Source organism: Podarcis liolepis (assembly GCF_965112155.1).
Source record: "Podarcis liolepis genome assembly, chromosome: 5".
In the NCBI taxonomy this organism is placed as follows: domain Eukaryota; kingdom Metazoa; phylum Chordata; class Lepidosauria; order Squamata; family Lacertidae; genus Podarcis; species Podarcis liolepis.
In genome coordinates, this window is record NC_139556.1 from 58,635,533 (window position 1) to 58,651,547 (window position 16,015).

Below are 16,015 nucleotides of genomic sequence, written 5' to 3' on the forward strand. Positions count from 1 at the left end.
GCTTTATCAAAATGATGCCTAGAAGACAGGAAGTGACTACCACGTGTTTCCAGAAAATTCAGACATTGTGTTCAATCACAGAGCTTTCAGATTCCTAGCATCTACAAGGATCTGTTCACAAAGCTTCTGAAACTAGAACAAGTTTCACTTGCGTGTTTTCCTTCAGAGTTCAGTACACACATGCTTGGAGGGGTATATCCCCCTCATTGAGAAATCCTGCTCTGTCAAATGTCAAATGTCAAGCACATCTCAGTTGCTCTTTACAAGCATGGCAGGGGACCCCTAGCCTGAGAAGTGAGAATATTTCTAGTCTAAGAGCACGCCTGCAGCAGCCGGGGCAGAGTTCACATGTAACAGAAAACTATGGTTTTCTGCTAAGAGATTAAAGCTAAGGCTCACCCACATAGTGGAGATCTATAAATTCCCATCACATCTAAACTCAGCTAGGATGTTATGACGCAAAACTGATTTACTAGAATTGGTAAGAGATGCAAATCCCTTGCTTCTTCTCTTGTTAGAGAGTAAGTAGTGTTGTGGCCTTTTAAGGGCTGTTTTGCCCTTCTGCAACATATGATGTTGCTCTGAAGCCACATGCCCCACACCCCAGTTTTCATACCAGCAAGTTCATTAAATTTCTGTGCTATGGAACAATATTTTTTTTACCAGACTGCAATTACAATTTACATACATTTTGTGCCTTTTCTGAAAACTAGGAATCATGGCCAATGAGTATGAAGGTTCCCATGCTAGACTCTCAGCTTCCAGGCTGAGAGAAGGGATAGTATTGAGAAAGAAAGCCAATGGGTTCCTCTAGTAAATAGCAGGCCTAATACAGGTTCTTAATGCTTATCATCCAGTCACTTCCTGTGGCACCTTTCAGAGTTGTAAATATTTGCTCACATGAAATCAAGCTTCCCAGCTTCCCTGGATTTAAGGCCAAGAAGCATCCCTTATGTTGTATTTACATCATTTCCTAGGAAGTTCAGAAGTACCAGCCCACTTTCCCATGCTAGTACTCACCGTACTTCCTTTTGGCTGCCATGTTTGATCATCATGTCTATGTACACTGACCAGATGTCTGTACGCTTCGGGTAGGTGCTCAGGGTATTCTCAAAAACGGTCTTGCCATACTCCAGATCACCAAACTGGAACTCCAGCTGTGCCAGCTTTGATATCAGATCCAGATCTGCAAAAGTGCATTTTAGAAGTGTTCTTCTGGCTAGTTGTCACTGCCTCTGCTTAGAGTTCAAGGATGCTGTAGTTACTTTGGCAATAATATTAGCAAGGAATTGGAGTTCCATGCTACCAAATTCCCAGAGTAGGCAACAAAGCTAAAATTATGTAACACCTCCCCCCCCTGTTTCATAAAATGTGCATTCTTCATTGTGTTGGCAATTTTTTTATTGTTTGGGTTTGCTTCAGGTGCATCGGGAGGGAAAGAAATGAAATTATGCAATCAATGCAAAAGGATATTCTGCATTCAATCTAGGCTATGAAAATCCTGTCTGAATTTCTCAAGCCATTGGTAAAACTGCAGCATCCAGGAATATACACAGTCCTTTATATTAACTTTGAAATCTCCCCAATCAGAACATGCTCCACCCACCCCCCATTCCTAACTGATTAACTTTGAATAGTGTTGGGGTTTTTTTTAAGGAAAGTACCAATAAAAAAGAGAATTTGCTAACAATGGCTATGGATATTTTTAGATTCACAGCACATGCTGCATTTCCTAGATATTACCTGTGTAATGCATAAATAACGAACATGACGTTTAGATGCTAATCATAGGAAAGAAGAGGGAAGAGGTTCTTACGTTCTTTGACTGGCAGGCACTTCAGTGCACGTGGGAGGAGCTTATGAGCTGCCTCTACTAAGCCTCTTTTCAGGAGAAAAGTGGCGTACTTGACCCACACAGACTTTTCTTGACGAAAGCGCTTCAGCATTGTGTTGTACAAGTCATCAGCTTGCTGAAAATAAAAATCAGAGGAGAGAGGATCGTTCAAACCATGGAAACACACTTTGAATCCTGTGGTTCTCCCTTGCCTTTGTATGCTATTCCAATATCTTCATTCACAACTGTATGCAATCTTGGAGTACAGAACTCAACTCATGGGTCCCAGAGGATATTATGCAGTCAACAAGTTAGAGCAAGAGACAATGTGGTGGTACTGCTTACATGAGAAAGAGGCATGTAGGGAATCAGCCTGATGCTTGTCGAAAATGGAGGAAAAATCCACAGCATGATAAATCCACAGGGTAGATGGAAGCACAGGATCCAGGTGGATCAACCAAGGTGGGCTCTTCCCAAGAACAGAATGAACAAGCAATTTCCCTGCTAGACTCAGTGAGCAGAAGTGATCTTTCTCTTGGCAACACTGTAAACCCAGCCTCACCTTATATTTCTCAGAGCCACTGTAGATGTCTGCCAGCTGTTGGAAGACCTTCAGAGGCTCATTGTACTGGATGGCTCTTTCGAAGACTTTCATTAGCGCTTCCTCGGTGCCATACATGTTCTCCAGGTTCAGCAGCGCAACCCACACATTCAGCTTCTCTTGCTCCTCTCTGAAAGAGAGAGGCACCACAAATAACCACCCTACCTACACATGGCTCAATGCTAGCCTTTTGCTCAACAAATCCACCTGGAAGAGCAAGCAGGTGATCTGACTGGACAACGTCTGTGAAGGGAGGGGAGAGAAAGTAACAGAATTGCCCATTTTGTTCTGCAGGTGCCCCTCCCATGACATAAAGCCAAGCTAAGCATGCATGGGCAACAGCAGCTCATCAACTAAAAGCTCAAAAATGGATGATAAGGGGAAGCAGTTCACCTAAAGGAGATGGTTTTGAGTGCCCTTTCTGCCACAGCTCTTGCTTTCTCTATCTCCGTAGCCTGGAGGTGAAAAGCCATGTACTGCAACCAGAGGATGGAGCTGTCTGGGTTGCCAAGGAGCAATCGGTCAAAGTCGTCGGCTGTCTGAGGTTGCCGGCTGGGATCCATCAGGGCAGCTTCAAGTTTGGAGAGTTCCTTCTCTGCCTTCTGCTTCTCGAGCTCTTTTTTCTTCTTTGTCTGCTTCTTGGTCTGAAACAGAGGGCCAAGGCAGGAGAGGAAGGCAATTAGTTGAAAAGGATAGAGAGAGAGTTTTGCGAGTAGAGGCATGGCTCAAAATTCAGCTGCATATAAAAAAAACATTCTTTTCAGAGCAACACATCTAGAGAAAAGGAACTATATATGGATAGTCGCTATAGACATAGGTATATATAAATAAGTGAATCCCAGTTGCAAGCCTAAAACACAAAAGGCGTTTTGCACAAATTAATTCCTGACATAGAGCTAAGCTAATTTTAGAAGCAAAACACTGCCTTTGTACTTTCTAGGCCAGCAAGATAGTACTTCTCTTAAGAGGCCTAAGTAAACAGGATTGCATACCAAGCACTATGCAAAGCAAAATACATTGAGATGCTCTACCGTGGACTCTGTAACATCGTCGTCTTCTTCTTCACTGTCAGAGCTTTGCTCCCTCTGTTTCAACATGGTCGTATCCAGCACACTTAAGCCTTCCTCCCATGTGAAGCTGGCTGAAACCTGCAGCCTTGGAACTTTCTTTTCCTGCAGAAAACACAATCAAGAAAAAAGCCTCTATTTAGAAACACACACAGCAAGCATCCCACGCAAAGCACGAACAATGCTCCAGGCAGTCTTTTACCTTAGATTTTGTTGCACACTTCTTCTCTTCTCCCTCCTCTTCTTCCCGATAGTAAACCTCAACACCACTATCATCATCTTCAGGGCACCGAGTTTTCTTCTTTCGTGCTTTAACCTCCTAAAAAAAAGTTCAGGTAGAGCAGCTTATTTTATTTAAAAAAAAAAATATTAACAAACATTTTTGTGTAGTTTGTTTGAATCGTTGGCTAACTGTTCACAACAACAGTGAGGTTTAAAAGCTCTTTTCCAGGATAAATACCTGCTCACTTTCAGAGTTTTCCCTTTTTCGCTTTCTTGGCTGCGCGTCCTTTTCACCAACTGGCTGTTCCACGGACTCTGGGATAATGCTTGGCTTCCCAGTGTCTTCAGGAAGGAGAGAGAGCTCTGCAAGGTTCTTTTCTTTATTTATACTGCAGAATGAGTAAAAGAGAAGGGGCAGAAAGGAAGTGGCAGGAGAGATAAGGAACTGCTATAAACATTAAATCTACACAGTACTTTCTTAATAGTAACACAGGCTTTAACATTATTCAGCTTGTTGAGCATCACACCAGCCCTCTATGGTTGTCATTATAATTTCCATTTCATAAGATAGTGAGCAGAGGAAAATATAGACATGCTTTCCCAAAACCACCTGTTAGCCCACAACCATTGTGATATCTGAACTCTGGTCTCTGTTGTCCTGTGAACCATACTGTCCTCATGTGTCTCCGCAATATTTTCCATCCCAGATTCACCCCTCTATTAGGAAACATCACACCTACCTGAAAACCTTGGCAGTAAGAAACTGGCCGGCATGTATGTATTTTGCACATAATGAATGATCCGAGATGAAGAGAGGAGAGATAAGTTGTGGTGGGATTTGACCCACAACCGAGTCAGACAACCTGCCAAGGGGGGGGGGGGGAAGTGACATATAGTAACACAGGTTTATTTTGCTCCTATTTGCAGACCAGCTTTATTTCTTAAAAGAAAAATGTCTTTAAGTTATAAGTGAAATGGTGGACAAACCCCCCCCCAATTGATTAAAATTTATTCAGATTTTTCAGGGTTAGGTAAAGTTGCTCTGAGATGGAACAATTGGCCATTCCTGACTTCTATAACTATAGGCTCCAAACTGCTCTACAATTTATTTAGACACCATTCCAACAAACATTCACAACACGGAATTCACTTTTTTATGGTCAGCAAGGGAAACTTACCCAAAGAAGATGCCCGATGGAGTGATGGATTTGACGTAGCCTCTGACGAGCTGACCATTCTGAAGATCATCGAGGGATGTGATTTCAGGGTCTTCCACTTTACAATGGCTCTTGGGATTTATCCTATAACAAAAATGGAGAAGTAGTGAAATGCCCTATTTCTGGATAGGCTTCTTTATTAGAAAGGACACTTCTGGTGACTGCAAAGCGGAAAATCCTGACAATATAGTAAAAAAATCCCCATAGCCATAGTACAGAAACTATTGCAACATATGCAAGGGCTTTGAAATGCTGACAACTTCTATCTCCACTTTGTTAATAAAGAAAAGTAGAGCTCTAGCTGCCCTCGAAAAGCTTAGAGTTTAGAAAGCAATGAACGAAGTAGAAGTCCTAGTGGGATTTCTTTACTTCCCCTGCACTTAAGCACTGGACACAAAAAAGTCAAGAACAAACAAGAAACCACAGTATCCTAAAAAAAAATCAAGAACTCAAAAACACCAAGCAACTTTAGCAAAGGAATCAAAGGACACATATTTATCTGCTATGCAGAATCCATTCTAAATGCAACAAAATTTTGTAGTTGCACTTCAGGCCCAAATGTTAGGTTACCTCTTCCTATGTCCCAAATAGCAGGGCAATTTATGCTAATTTTGAAAACCTGTGCAATATGATATAGAGTATTTTCTATTATTATTATTACTATTATTATTATTATTTAATCTTCTTCCCATCTAAATTTAGGGTGTAGATTCTTACCTGGATTGTCGAAGGGACACTTCCATTTTTTTACCTTCACTGGAAAGGATATAGCACCTGTATGCAGGAAAAAGAAAACATGGAACTTCTGCACGTTTCGAAAAGACCCTCTCCACAGACAATATTGGGATTAAATTAGTTATGTGATAACTCTTCTTGGTCATGGGCTTCATGAGAGCATTAAGGATCTAAGAGAACCAATGAAGCTCAGGGCCATAAAGGACTTAGGGTTAAATGACTGTCAAATAAAATTCTCTCAGCTTGTCTACACACATGATTTTGCATAAGACTCTTACCTGACAATTTTCCCAATGCTGAACATTTCTAGTGGCTGCTCAGCATATGAATCACTCAGGTGGAAAAGGCTGACTTTCCCCTTCCTTTCAAAGGGAAGCTGAACATTCAGGCCAACATGCGGAATCACCTTGCTCACATAGCCTAGCGTGATGGTTCCTTTCTCCAGAGAGTAAACTCCTGTTCAGGGGCGAGGAGGTTCAAACAGATCAAGTCAGATATTATAATACCACACTCCCCTATGGCCTACTTATACAGTACACTTAAAGGTTGTCAGTCTGGATCCTGAACCCCAAGTGCATCTACGATCAATTCCCACATACAGAGGACCTAATCCAGTCCCTAGTACAAATTGCACCAGGAACTTTACTGGCACACAGGGAAGGACTATAATAATAATAATAATTTATTATTTATACCCCGCCCATCTGGCTGGGTTTCCCCAGCCACTCTGGGGACTATATTTGATTTCTAATAGTAACAAAGAAATATACTCTCCCTGCCTTGCACATAAACACTGACAAAAACACTGTCTTTCAAACTTTGTCAGAACCACAACAGGAGAGACAAAAACAGAACAAGAAGAGCAGCCCTGTCAGATCAGATGTAAGCCTCTACTTAGTCCAGCATCCCATTCCTCACAGTGGTGAGCCAGGTGCCTAAGGGAAGCTTGCAAGCAGGATATGAATACAACAACATTCTCTTGCTTGTTTCTCCCAGCAGTCGGGATCTGGAGGAATACTGTCTCCAGCACTCACAACCAACATGGGAAGGGTCGTAGTTCAGTGGTAGAGAACATGTGCTTTGCACGCAGACGGTCTCAGGTTCAAGTTCTGGCATCATTAGGTACAGCTGCCCGAAACCCTGGAGGGCCACTGCCAGTCCGTGTAGACGATGCTGAGCTAAATGGACAGTTGGTCTGACTTGGTATAAAGGCAAGTCCTATGACCAGCAGCCACTGCTCAGCATTTGGTTGCTCATCCTCTAGCTGTGCCACTTTTGATGACGTAGACAAGCCCCTACTACTAAAGGCATCATCATCAAGAGCGACAAAATGATTACTCATCCATTCACTTTGACTGACATACAGCCTGGCCCCACTTTCTGCAAGCGTATTAGCATGGCCTTCCCTGTTTATTACAATGCCACAGAGGCATTTACATGCGTACAGTGTGGATATGAACATGGGGCTGTGTGTGTGTGAGAGAGAGAGACAACACTGGAGTAAATGGAAAGCCCTTTATGCTCAAGAATTCCATGGCACATCTGAAGCTTTTCACATACAAGGAACTACAGGATCAGAGTTATTGTGAGCCTATGGAATTGGGTTTATAAGCCTCTGATAACTAGATGGAGAGCGACTGTCACTGACCGTCTCTTTCTGGGATATTAATGTTGTGGCGCTCTCTTCTCATCATACCTGTAAGTGACAGATGGAGCTTAGTTTCAGTGACATCAGAGCCGGTCACCGTTGCAGCCAAAGCTTGTCCATTTCTGAAGTGTTTCCCTGCGTGTTTTAAGACCTGTTGGGAGAGAATGACCTGATCTTTACCATCATCCAACCATTTAATTGTGCCTGTGAAGAATTCCCAATAGTGGTGATGCATGGGGCGGGGGGACGGGACTGGGCTAGCGTTTAGCTCTTCATAAAAACCACTGTGAAATAGTTAAGGTTTCAAATTGTGTACTTATTTGGGAAATGCCCTGATTTCCCTTTCCAGTGAAAATCTGAACAAAAAAAGCCTTATGCTCCTCTTATCCTGAAAGAAGCAACCCTTGTTGTGGCTGCTATTGACTATGTAACTAGGCTTTTATATGGCTGTAGAATTCTTAAAGCTTAACTTGGAGAAAAAATAACAATCCCAAGGATGTATCCTTTTGGCTTTGTAAAGCCTAACAAATTTATTATGGCATATAGAGGTTATGTCATAATAAATTGGTTAGCCTTTAAAAAAAAGGCTATAAGACTTTGTTTGACTAACATGGCTATGTCTCTGGTAATAGCCAGGACAACACACTTCCAACATTTTAATGCTTCTGTTTCTTTACTGCAGATTTTCATGTTATTGAGCGTAGCCTCCTGCATAGAAGAGTCCTGTGCCCTTCATTCCTTGGCAATTACTTACCGTGGGTCGAAGGGAAAGTAGCAACTGTTGAACTCTCCCTCTAATGTTAGGGGTGACCTCCACCTCCAGCCATTTATTTGCAGCAGCGTACTAAGAAAAGAAGCAAACAGGAGAAAATAAAACACTCTTCACTAGAAAAGACAGAGTCCAGCTTTTACCATGCATTCCCTCGTAAGAAATTCCAGAATTTCCACATCAACCTCCCCAACCCAAGTGAAACAAGAGCTTATGGACACACATACAACCACACATTTTGGACACTATACCCCATTGGGAAATTGCATCAACCCATAGTATTCTGAAGTATGTCATGCTTCCCAAATCTACAGTGAAGACTGGCCCAACTTTTTAAAACGAAGGGGGATGGGAAAGCACTTGCTACGCAAAGGTAGAGAAGTTTTAGGCCTCACCTTCTTAACAAAGCATGTCACCGTCTGCCCAGGCTTAAAGGGTTTCAGTATTTCTTCCGGATTGCCATCTTCTGGACCCAGGGCAGTTTTGCTTTCTCCAGACAGCTCACTGATTGAAAGTGGAGATTTATTTATTTATTTATATTTATTTACTGAATTTATATACCGCCCTATACCCGGGGGTCCCAGGGCGGTTAACAGAATAAAATCAAGATATAAAATCACAAAATACATAATAAAAATAAAAACAACAGCCCAATAGCACCCACCCACCCCAGTTATGCCCTTAGCTTCTTTGCTTTGACATGTCAATATTTCCCCTGTCCCTGATCAAAGTGTCTCCTATCCAAGCTCATGGAGAACACAGGACTCCCAATTTTAAGTCGGCAATCAAAAGCAAGGGGCACAATGCACAAGACACATACCAGGATGTGTGTTACAGGACTGGCCAATTCTCAACAAGGATGCTGGAGATCTACAGACATTTCCCATGATTTAGAATGAATTGGCTCTGAGTAAAAAAGAGTTCACAGAACATGCTTTTGCATGTCTCCTACTGCAGCTCAATAAACTCCCACCCCAAGGAAATTGCTTGTGGGCATTGGAGGGCCCTTGGGAATGGTGTGGGATATGGTTGGGGGGCTGAAGATAAGAGAGGGGAAAGTGGTGGGAACTGCCTACCATCTTATCTGGAAAAAAGAGGAGCAACTTAAAATTAAAACCATCATTCTACAATAGCTTGATCACCAGACATGTTCTAGACAGTCTCTATAGATCCATGTATCCTTAGAGGGGGAACAGCTTGAGATCCACTCCCTGCTCCCTTCCAATATTTCTAGGTCCAAGCATTTGCCAACCAATCCAAGATTTCCTATCTGTAAAACTCCAGGCTGCCTCCCTTCAATGTACTGTATACTACAATCCTAGCACCCACCAAGAACTTCTCTTGTCTTCAAGATCTGAATGTTTTATTCGGCTTTTAATCTGTTGGGAGCCACCCAGAGTGGCTGGGGAAACCCAGCTGGGTGGGTGGGGTATAATCTATTATTATTATTATTATTATTATTATTTAATAATAATAATGCCAGAATCATTAAAATTAAGCAAATTGTCACTTGTGTCTAACATATTTGTGCAATATGTTCCAAGATGCAGAATTTTATGTAGAGAACCCCTACTCTGTCACTGACTAACATTCAGACCAGGAGACGCTTGGATAGGTGTATCTGTTAGCATTTAACATGTTGTAAAACCTCATCAAACAAAGTATCTAAAGGCTATCTTACCTTGGTCGGATGCTGAGCTCTGGGCAGGTACGGGTAAAATGGGGATGGGTGATGGGCAAATACCTAAAAATTAAGAGCAGATTAGCACATCATTCTTACTCCAGTTGTAAGTGGCGCTTCAGTATTTGATAGTTTTTCAAAGTTCCCTCTTTATCTGCTCTAGTGGGGGAAATAATCACTCTCTGAGCATGCAGGACTAAAACTGGAAGGGGTCTTTTCCACACAAAAGTGAGTGTTTCCTTAAATTTGCGAAATTGTGCTTCTAGAGTGAGTGGGAAGAGAAAACCCACTCTGGGTAACCTCTCTCCAACAGAGAATAGCAAGTTGCCTCCTTGTCAGCTGTAGATGGAAATGGGTCTATATTCAGGTAGGAAGAGAGACAAGTGACTATGCTTTAATTGCCTGACTTGGACTGAAAACTATTAACAGGGCAATAAATGCATGAGGACAACACTTGCACTTAGGACATAGATCTGGAAAGTTCTGTGCCTGCTAGAACATTGAACTAAAATTTAGTAATTGGCTAAAACTCAGAAAAGGCACTTAGAAGCTTGGGGGGATCTTACCTGTGATTTTTAATGTCTTTGCCCCCAATCACCCGAGCAGTCAACTGCTGCCCAACTCTTAGCACTGATGTTGGAAAGGTGCCTATGGAAACTTTATCCAGGATCTGGGATGCATGAATGGAGCCGATCAGCTGATCATTAATTGCCACTAGTACATGAGTAGGCTTGATTGACTTGACAGTTCCTTTGACCACATCTCCCAAGCACAGCGAGTGATTCACAATGGCCGAGGTTTCCCCAAGTGTTTCAGATTCATGCCGTGACCTGATTACAGCCTTTCTCTTCTTCTGATCTCGAACAGCAAGTAAGAGCCCACAGTCACCTGCCTGGAGAGTTTTCAGAACCACTAGGACCGACTGTCCCACTTTCAGTTTTTCAGAATCAAAGCGGAAAGTGTCATTGAAGTGGGAAGCCACAGGTATGGCAACCAGCTGGCCGTTTCCTACCAATGAAACAACTGCATGCTCTGCAGCCACATGCTGCACGATGGCTTGGTGCTGAGAGTTCTGTTTTAACTGAAAAACACAGAAATAACATCCAGAGAAAGTCACTCACTCACACACAAAACCTGGTACAGACTTCAGCAGCCATTTTGGCCCAAGGCTTAAATCGATTATTTAAAAGCATTCCTGACCGATGTTTTACCCTCATCAGAAAAACTCCAGCAATGCACTTTCCAGGGAATTTCCAGGAAATTCTCAGGACACAACATTTTTTCGTTTTTAGGCCCCAGCTGAATTCCTAGGCAAAAGCAGAAAACGCCAACACTCCCTGGGGTTTTCTCAGATGTGTGCCTAACAGGTGATCAATTTTTCCTAAGGATCAAATAATATTGAAGAAGTTGCAGCTTAAACCCAGTTATTCCTTCTAGGACACCGGAAGGGAAAGCTGCTCCCTCCTCCTCATTATGGCCCCCTGACATCTGAATATAAGCTAACCAATTGTTTTGGTCCCAAGGACTGTATTCACCTTTGCCCAGTCCTCCAGGGATCATATGCAAGTGGTAATCAAGGCTATACATCACTCTTGTACAGACACACAGGATGCACACCAATATCTCTCCTCCCCACACTGTGTCTACTTTGACTTTCTCTTTGCTGCTGCTGGAGGCAGAAAAATTTGACTAGGAAGCAAAAACAGCTCTCTGGCGGGTGGGTCAACCACCCCTGGCTTGGTTATTCCATTGAAATCTCTTCATATGTGGCTCATTTCTATGGTATTCTATGAACCTCTCTTCTATGACTCTGTTATTAACCAGCTACACAGGTTAGTATCCAGCCTAAAAGCCAATTCAGGCTAATCATACCTTCTTAGGCTTGGGCGACAGCAACTCCTCTCTAAGCGACATATAGACCTTTGATTCTAGGGAATCAATGCAGAGAACCACAGCTCTTGTTTTTTCACCCTGGACAATATTTTTGCCTTTAAAAACAAACAAACACGCACCATAAGATTATTGCTTGATATAACTGGGGCAAAATGAAGCAACTGCATTTCAGTACTTCAGTAAGAGACACTATTTATTTACATTACATCACTGATAGCTGAGTCAGGAGAAAAACTAAGAATTCACTCAGGTCTCAAGACACACTTCTGCTGCTAAGACTGTTAAAAAAGACTCCACTCTTTGCAATCAATTATTTGTTTCCAACCCAAAGAGCAAAATATAGTATATCAGGACAAAGTAGACAAGGGGGGGAAAGACCACAAAGTATGTTCTACCTCCAAGGTGACTATGAGTAGCCATTATAGTCAAGCCAGAAACAGAGGTGCTATCAAATAGTGCTGAACCATCAGTGTTGATTTTGCGAGCCGTCAGCATCAGCTTCTGCCCAGGTTTTAATTCACAGACTTTTTGAACCACACCGACATCATCTGAGGATAAAGAAAGAACTAAGTCCCATTTGCAACTTGATGTTTCATCGCTGAACTATAGAAAGTCAGAGTAAGTATAAGAAGGATTAACTATTAAAAATGAGTGGATTCCCTTATTTTGAGGAATTATGCTCTGGTGCCTGAAAGTAACTTTCTTACTGTATCTTTAAGTCAATATGAAAATGGAAGGAAAAAATGGGGTCTTTTAAGCTCATAGCAAATGAGCCAGTCACCCAGAAACAAAGTGCCAGTCAAAGAAATGTAATCTTTCTCCAACTGCAAGTTAAGCAAAACCCACTTGGCAATCACACATAGCAGGAAACCACCCCGAGTGACTAGATGTTTTACCTGAAACTGAATCTTTGAACCTCTCTTTAAATAAAAGTTTGAAAAGTTCCTAGGCCTCCTGATTTCAGACAAAATGTTGAGAAAAGGTGCTCTAAGCCTGTTCCCCAAAACCAGGACACTCACATGCATCCACTGGGTGCATGTGGCCAACACAAGGTTTGCATGGGCCATCTTTTATCATCATGACAGCCTTTACCTCTTCCACTCCTGATACTCTTGATCTCCTGCAGCTCCTTGAAGTATTTGTGCAGCAAACAGAAACTCTCAGAAACAGAATCCTCGGAGGAGCACTCAGACACCTTCAGGGACAGCAGGATGCGTTGCTTCTCCTCGTCAATGCTGGTCACTTTGGCAACTACAGTCTGACCTACCACATAATGGTCTTTGGTGTCTGTCACAAACTTGTCACTCATTGCCTATAGCAATTAGGAGATAAGAACCAATTAATACTGTTCCTTAAGAGTGTCTTTGCAAGAGAGCTATCAACACCACCAGCCTCAAGACTTCCAGAAAGGAAGGAATGCAATCAAAGCAGTTCCAAACAAGAAACCTTTTTTTACCTAGGCTGAGTTAGAGACAGCTCTATTAGCTACTTCATGCTAGCAGTCTAATTAACATTTCATTGCTAGATTGTTTGCCTTTCTAAGTAAAGACTAAAGGTTGCATTTTCAGCTAGCTGAAGATCTTTGGATAACGTTCAATGTGTTTTAAAAGTCAAATTTGTTCTATAAACATCTATTCTTTGACATTCAGCTGATGCTAATAAACCGGAAATTGTGCCATGTACTACTGCTCTTTGGGGAATGCGACAAGTGTATATATGGATCAGCACAACTGTTTTATGCTCTTTGGGGGCATGGCTATGGATGGTTGCACCAGAAGCAGTTTAGTCATGCTGGCCACATGACCCAGAAAGCTGTCTGCGGACCAATGCCGGCTCCCTCGGCCTGAAGCGAGATGAGTGCTGTACTGCACAGTCACCTTTGACTGAACTTAATCACCCAGGGGTCCTTAACCTTTACCTATAGATGGGGGCCATCTTGAATGCCTGCAGTTCAAAACATACCACTAGAAAACAGGTTTTCTCACACCACTTGCAAGCAGGAAACTCCTATGTATTATTTTGTGCCCTTACTCCCAAATCCATCTAGAGAACTCCTCTCAGCAGGAATTTTGATCCTTGAGTAGTGCAGCATAAGAGAGTATTTCAACGAGAAAGCACCTCTTCCTCAACATCTGTGAATAAACCTATTTTAGCAGGGACAACGCAACATGCCTTACCGACTTGGGTGCCAGCCCTGTCAGACCATATGGAAACTCCACAAACACACCATAAGGCATGACATTTCTCACAAAGCCAGTCAGCAGCAATCCAGGCTGGATGTCTGAAAAGCTCTTCACCACCCGTTCCTCCTCAATTGCTGAAATCACCGATTGCTTTCTGCTCAGGGTCTAAACAATGGGTCAAGGAATAAAATTGGGGAGAAGGAGCGTACTGGTAGTTTGGTTTTATTTGGCAACCACAAAACAAGCATTTCGCCAATGGCTATCAACATAGAGGGGGAGGTGGGCAGACTGTTATAACACAGGGGATGTAGGACATAATTGTGCCAAAAAGTAAGATCATGTTGCAACCAACCAACTGCCTGATTCCATTCAGATTCTGCAGGGGGGAAAGAAAAAGTTCTGTCAGCAACAAGATTCCATTGGATCCCAATTGGCAGACAGCCATTTAAAAAAAAAAAACCTGAAGAATTGCTTCATCCAAAAACCAAGGTGGTGAAGATACTAAAGACTACTCTCCCTCCATCTAAAAAATCTTCTAAGACAATTTCTTTCCTTCAGACTGCATAGACATAGAGGAGTAAAACTGACACACACAGAATCTTTGAATGTCACTTGTCTGGGAGACAATATATGCAAAGCAATGCAAGTTAATGCTGTTGTACAACATAAAATGGCTAAATGATTTCACCAAGCTTGGCTGGACTTTACAAGGATACAACATGACCTCCCTTGTCATGGAGGCATAACACTCTATGGAGAATATCATCTGCTTTAAGACAGGACCACCACAACTTGCTATTGGACACATAGTCAGAGAGATGATTTGTAGAAAGGTAGGCGAAAACATTGTCCGGCAAGATTGTAACTTCAAGGCCATCTTCTTTTTTCCTCAGAATTTTTACATCAACAATCTGAGCAAGAGAAAAAAGGCGACACTTTTTTAATACGTGGAAGACCACCGCCTAAAATGCAATATTCCCAGGATAACAAGGTTTCTCAAAATGCAAGCAACTTAAAAGATAAAAGAAAGAAATCATCTCAACAATCAAAGTTAAAGTCTAGGAGCATTTTTTAATTTTTGGAATAACTTTTTATTGGGTTTTATAAACAAGGATCATAGGAATAATAATCGATACAAATAAATAAAACAGTTCTTATTTGAATATAACAAAAATAACATAATAAATCTGCAGCAATATCTACAATAAATAGTTCATTATTAGTGGTCATTGTATAAGTTCTTGGTTTGTGAATTGATTTTTTAAAAGGAGGTGGGGAGCAGGACAGAATATAGTTGACAGATAACATTCATCATCGCATCGCTAAATGCCTAATCAGCAGCCCTTCTGGTTGTGCTTAGATTAAGTAAGTGCAATAGTCATTTTTCTTCTTAGGTTATTAATGAAGCAATATAAAGTGTTGGTATACTGATGAACATGGGAGTGGAGTTGAAAGTGAAGATAATAATTTATGTTTAAATTTAAATCTAGACCAACCAGATTGAGCATTTATTCTGATGTGCAGAACAAGTTAGAATAAATGGTTTAAATCCAACAGAAATGCTCCATGTTTGCATGAAGTAGTACTAAAATTGGGACCCCATAGCATAGTCCTTCTTAAGATATATGAACTGATAATCTGATCATTTTGAATGAAATAAAACCCAAGTTAGAAATATCATAAATTCCTGTCTTTGCTCCTAGCATCCTCAGGAGAATGTCAACAGGGAAAGGGAAGGGACATCTTTTAGAATAAATTACCCGTCCGGTTTCATATGTTACTTCTCGCTTCTTTGAAGTCTTTTTTTCTCCACCATCCTCAGCTAGTGCTTCATTTGTCAGCTTGAATGACAGCAGCAGTCTCTCCTGCTCAGGCTCACATTTTAAGACAATCACTTTGACCACCTGAATGGCAAAACAAAAGAATCTTCATATTGCAGACATGTTCTCTCTCACACTTCAAAAACAGGACCACCTGAATGTGTCCCCAGACATCCCTCTACTGCATCCTATCTGGGTCCTAACCCATTTTCCTCCACTTTAGCTGGATAAAACGTGGAAGTTCTGTAACTTTCCACTGGCTTTATGCCTCTCTCTGTGTTAAAGTAACAAATGTAAGTCATTTTACTAGTAGTTCAAAATCTTTTATTTAAATGTTTTTCAAGA

General features: G+C 41.7%; 1 protein-coding gene across 2 annotated transcripts in view; it reads right to left on the reverse strand.

The window, feature by feature from the left end:
* Positions 1–16,015, reverse strand: part of PDCD11 (programmed cell death 11) — a 28,249-nt gene that overhangs the window by 657 nt on the left and 11,577 nt on the right. For both annotated transcript variants that reach the window (XM_083505044.1, XM_083505045.1), the window contains exons 14-35: positions 15,611–15,754; positions 14,567–14,761; positions 13,845–14,015; positions 12,760–12,979; positions 12,063–12,215; positions 11,647–11,762; positions 10,341–10,855; positions 9,775–9,837; positions 8,489–8,597; positions 8,079–8,168; positions 7,373–7,475; positions 5,955–6,132; positions 5,659–5,715; positions 4,903–5,025; positions 4,465–4,587; positions 3,963–4,113; positions 3,705–3,821; positions 3,467–3,607; positions 2,829–3,079; positions 2,397–2,565; positions 1,817–1,970; positions 1,021–1,186 (exon numbers count right to left, since the gene is read on the reverse strand). In XM_083505044.1, the coding sequence (XP_083361170.1) occupies positions 1,021–1,186; positions 1,817–1,970; positions 2,397–2,565; positions 2,829–3,079; positions 3,467–3,607; positions 3,705–3,821; positions 3,963–4,113; positions 4,465–4,587; positions 4,903–5,025; positions 5,659–5,715; positions 5,955–6,132; positions 7,373–7,475; positions 8,079–8,168; positions 8,489–8,597; positions 9,775–9,837; positions 10,341–10,855; positions 11,647–11,762; positions 12,063–12,215; positions 12,760–12,979; positions 13,845–14,015; positions 14,567–14,761; positions 15,611–15,754 (3,509 nt within the window). The remainder of the gene's footprint in view (positions 1–1,020; positions 1,187–1,816; positions 1,971–2,396; positions 2,566–2,828; positions 3,080–3,466; positions 3,608–3,704; positions 3,822–3,962; positions 4,114–4,464; positions 4,588–4,902; positions 5,026–5,658; positions 5,716–5,954; positions 6,133–7,372; positions 7,476–8,078; positions 8,169–8,488; positions 8,598–9,774; positions 9,838–10,340; positions 10,856–11,646; positions 11,763–12,062; positions 12,216–12,759; positions 12,980–13,844; positions 14,016–14,566; positions 14,762–15,610; positions 15,755–16,015) is intronic.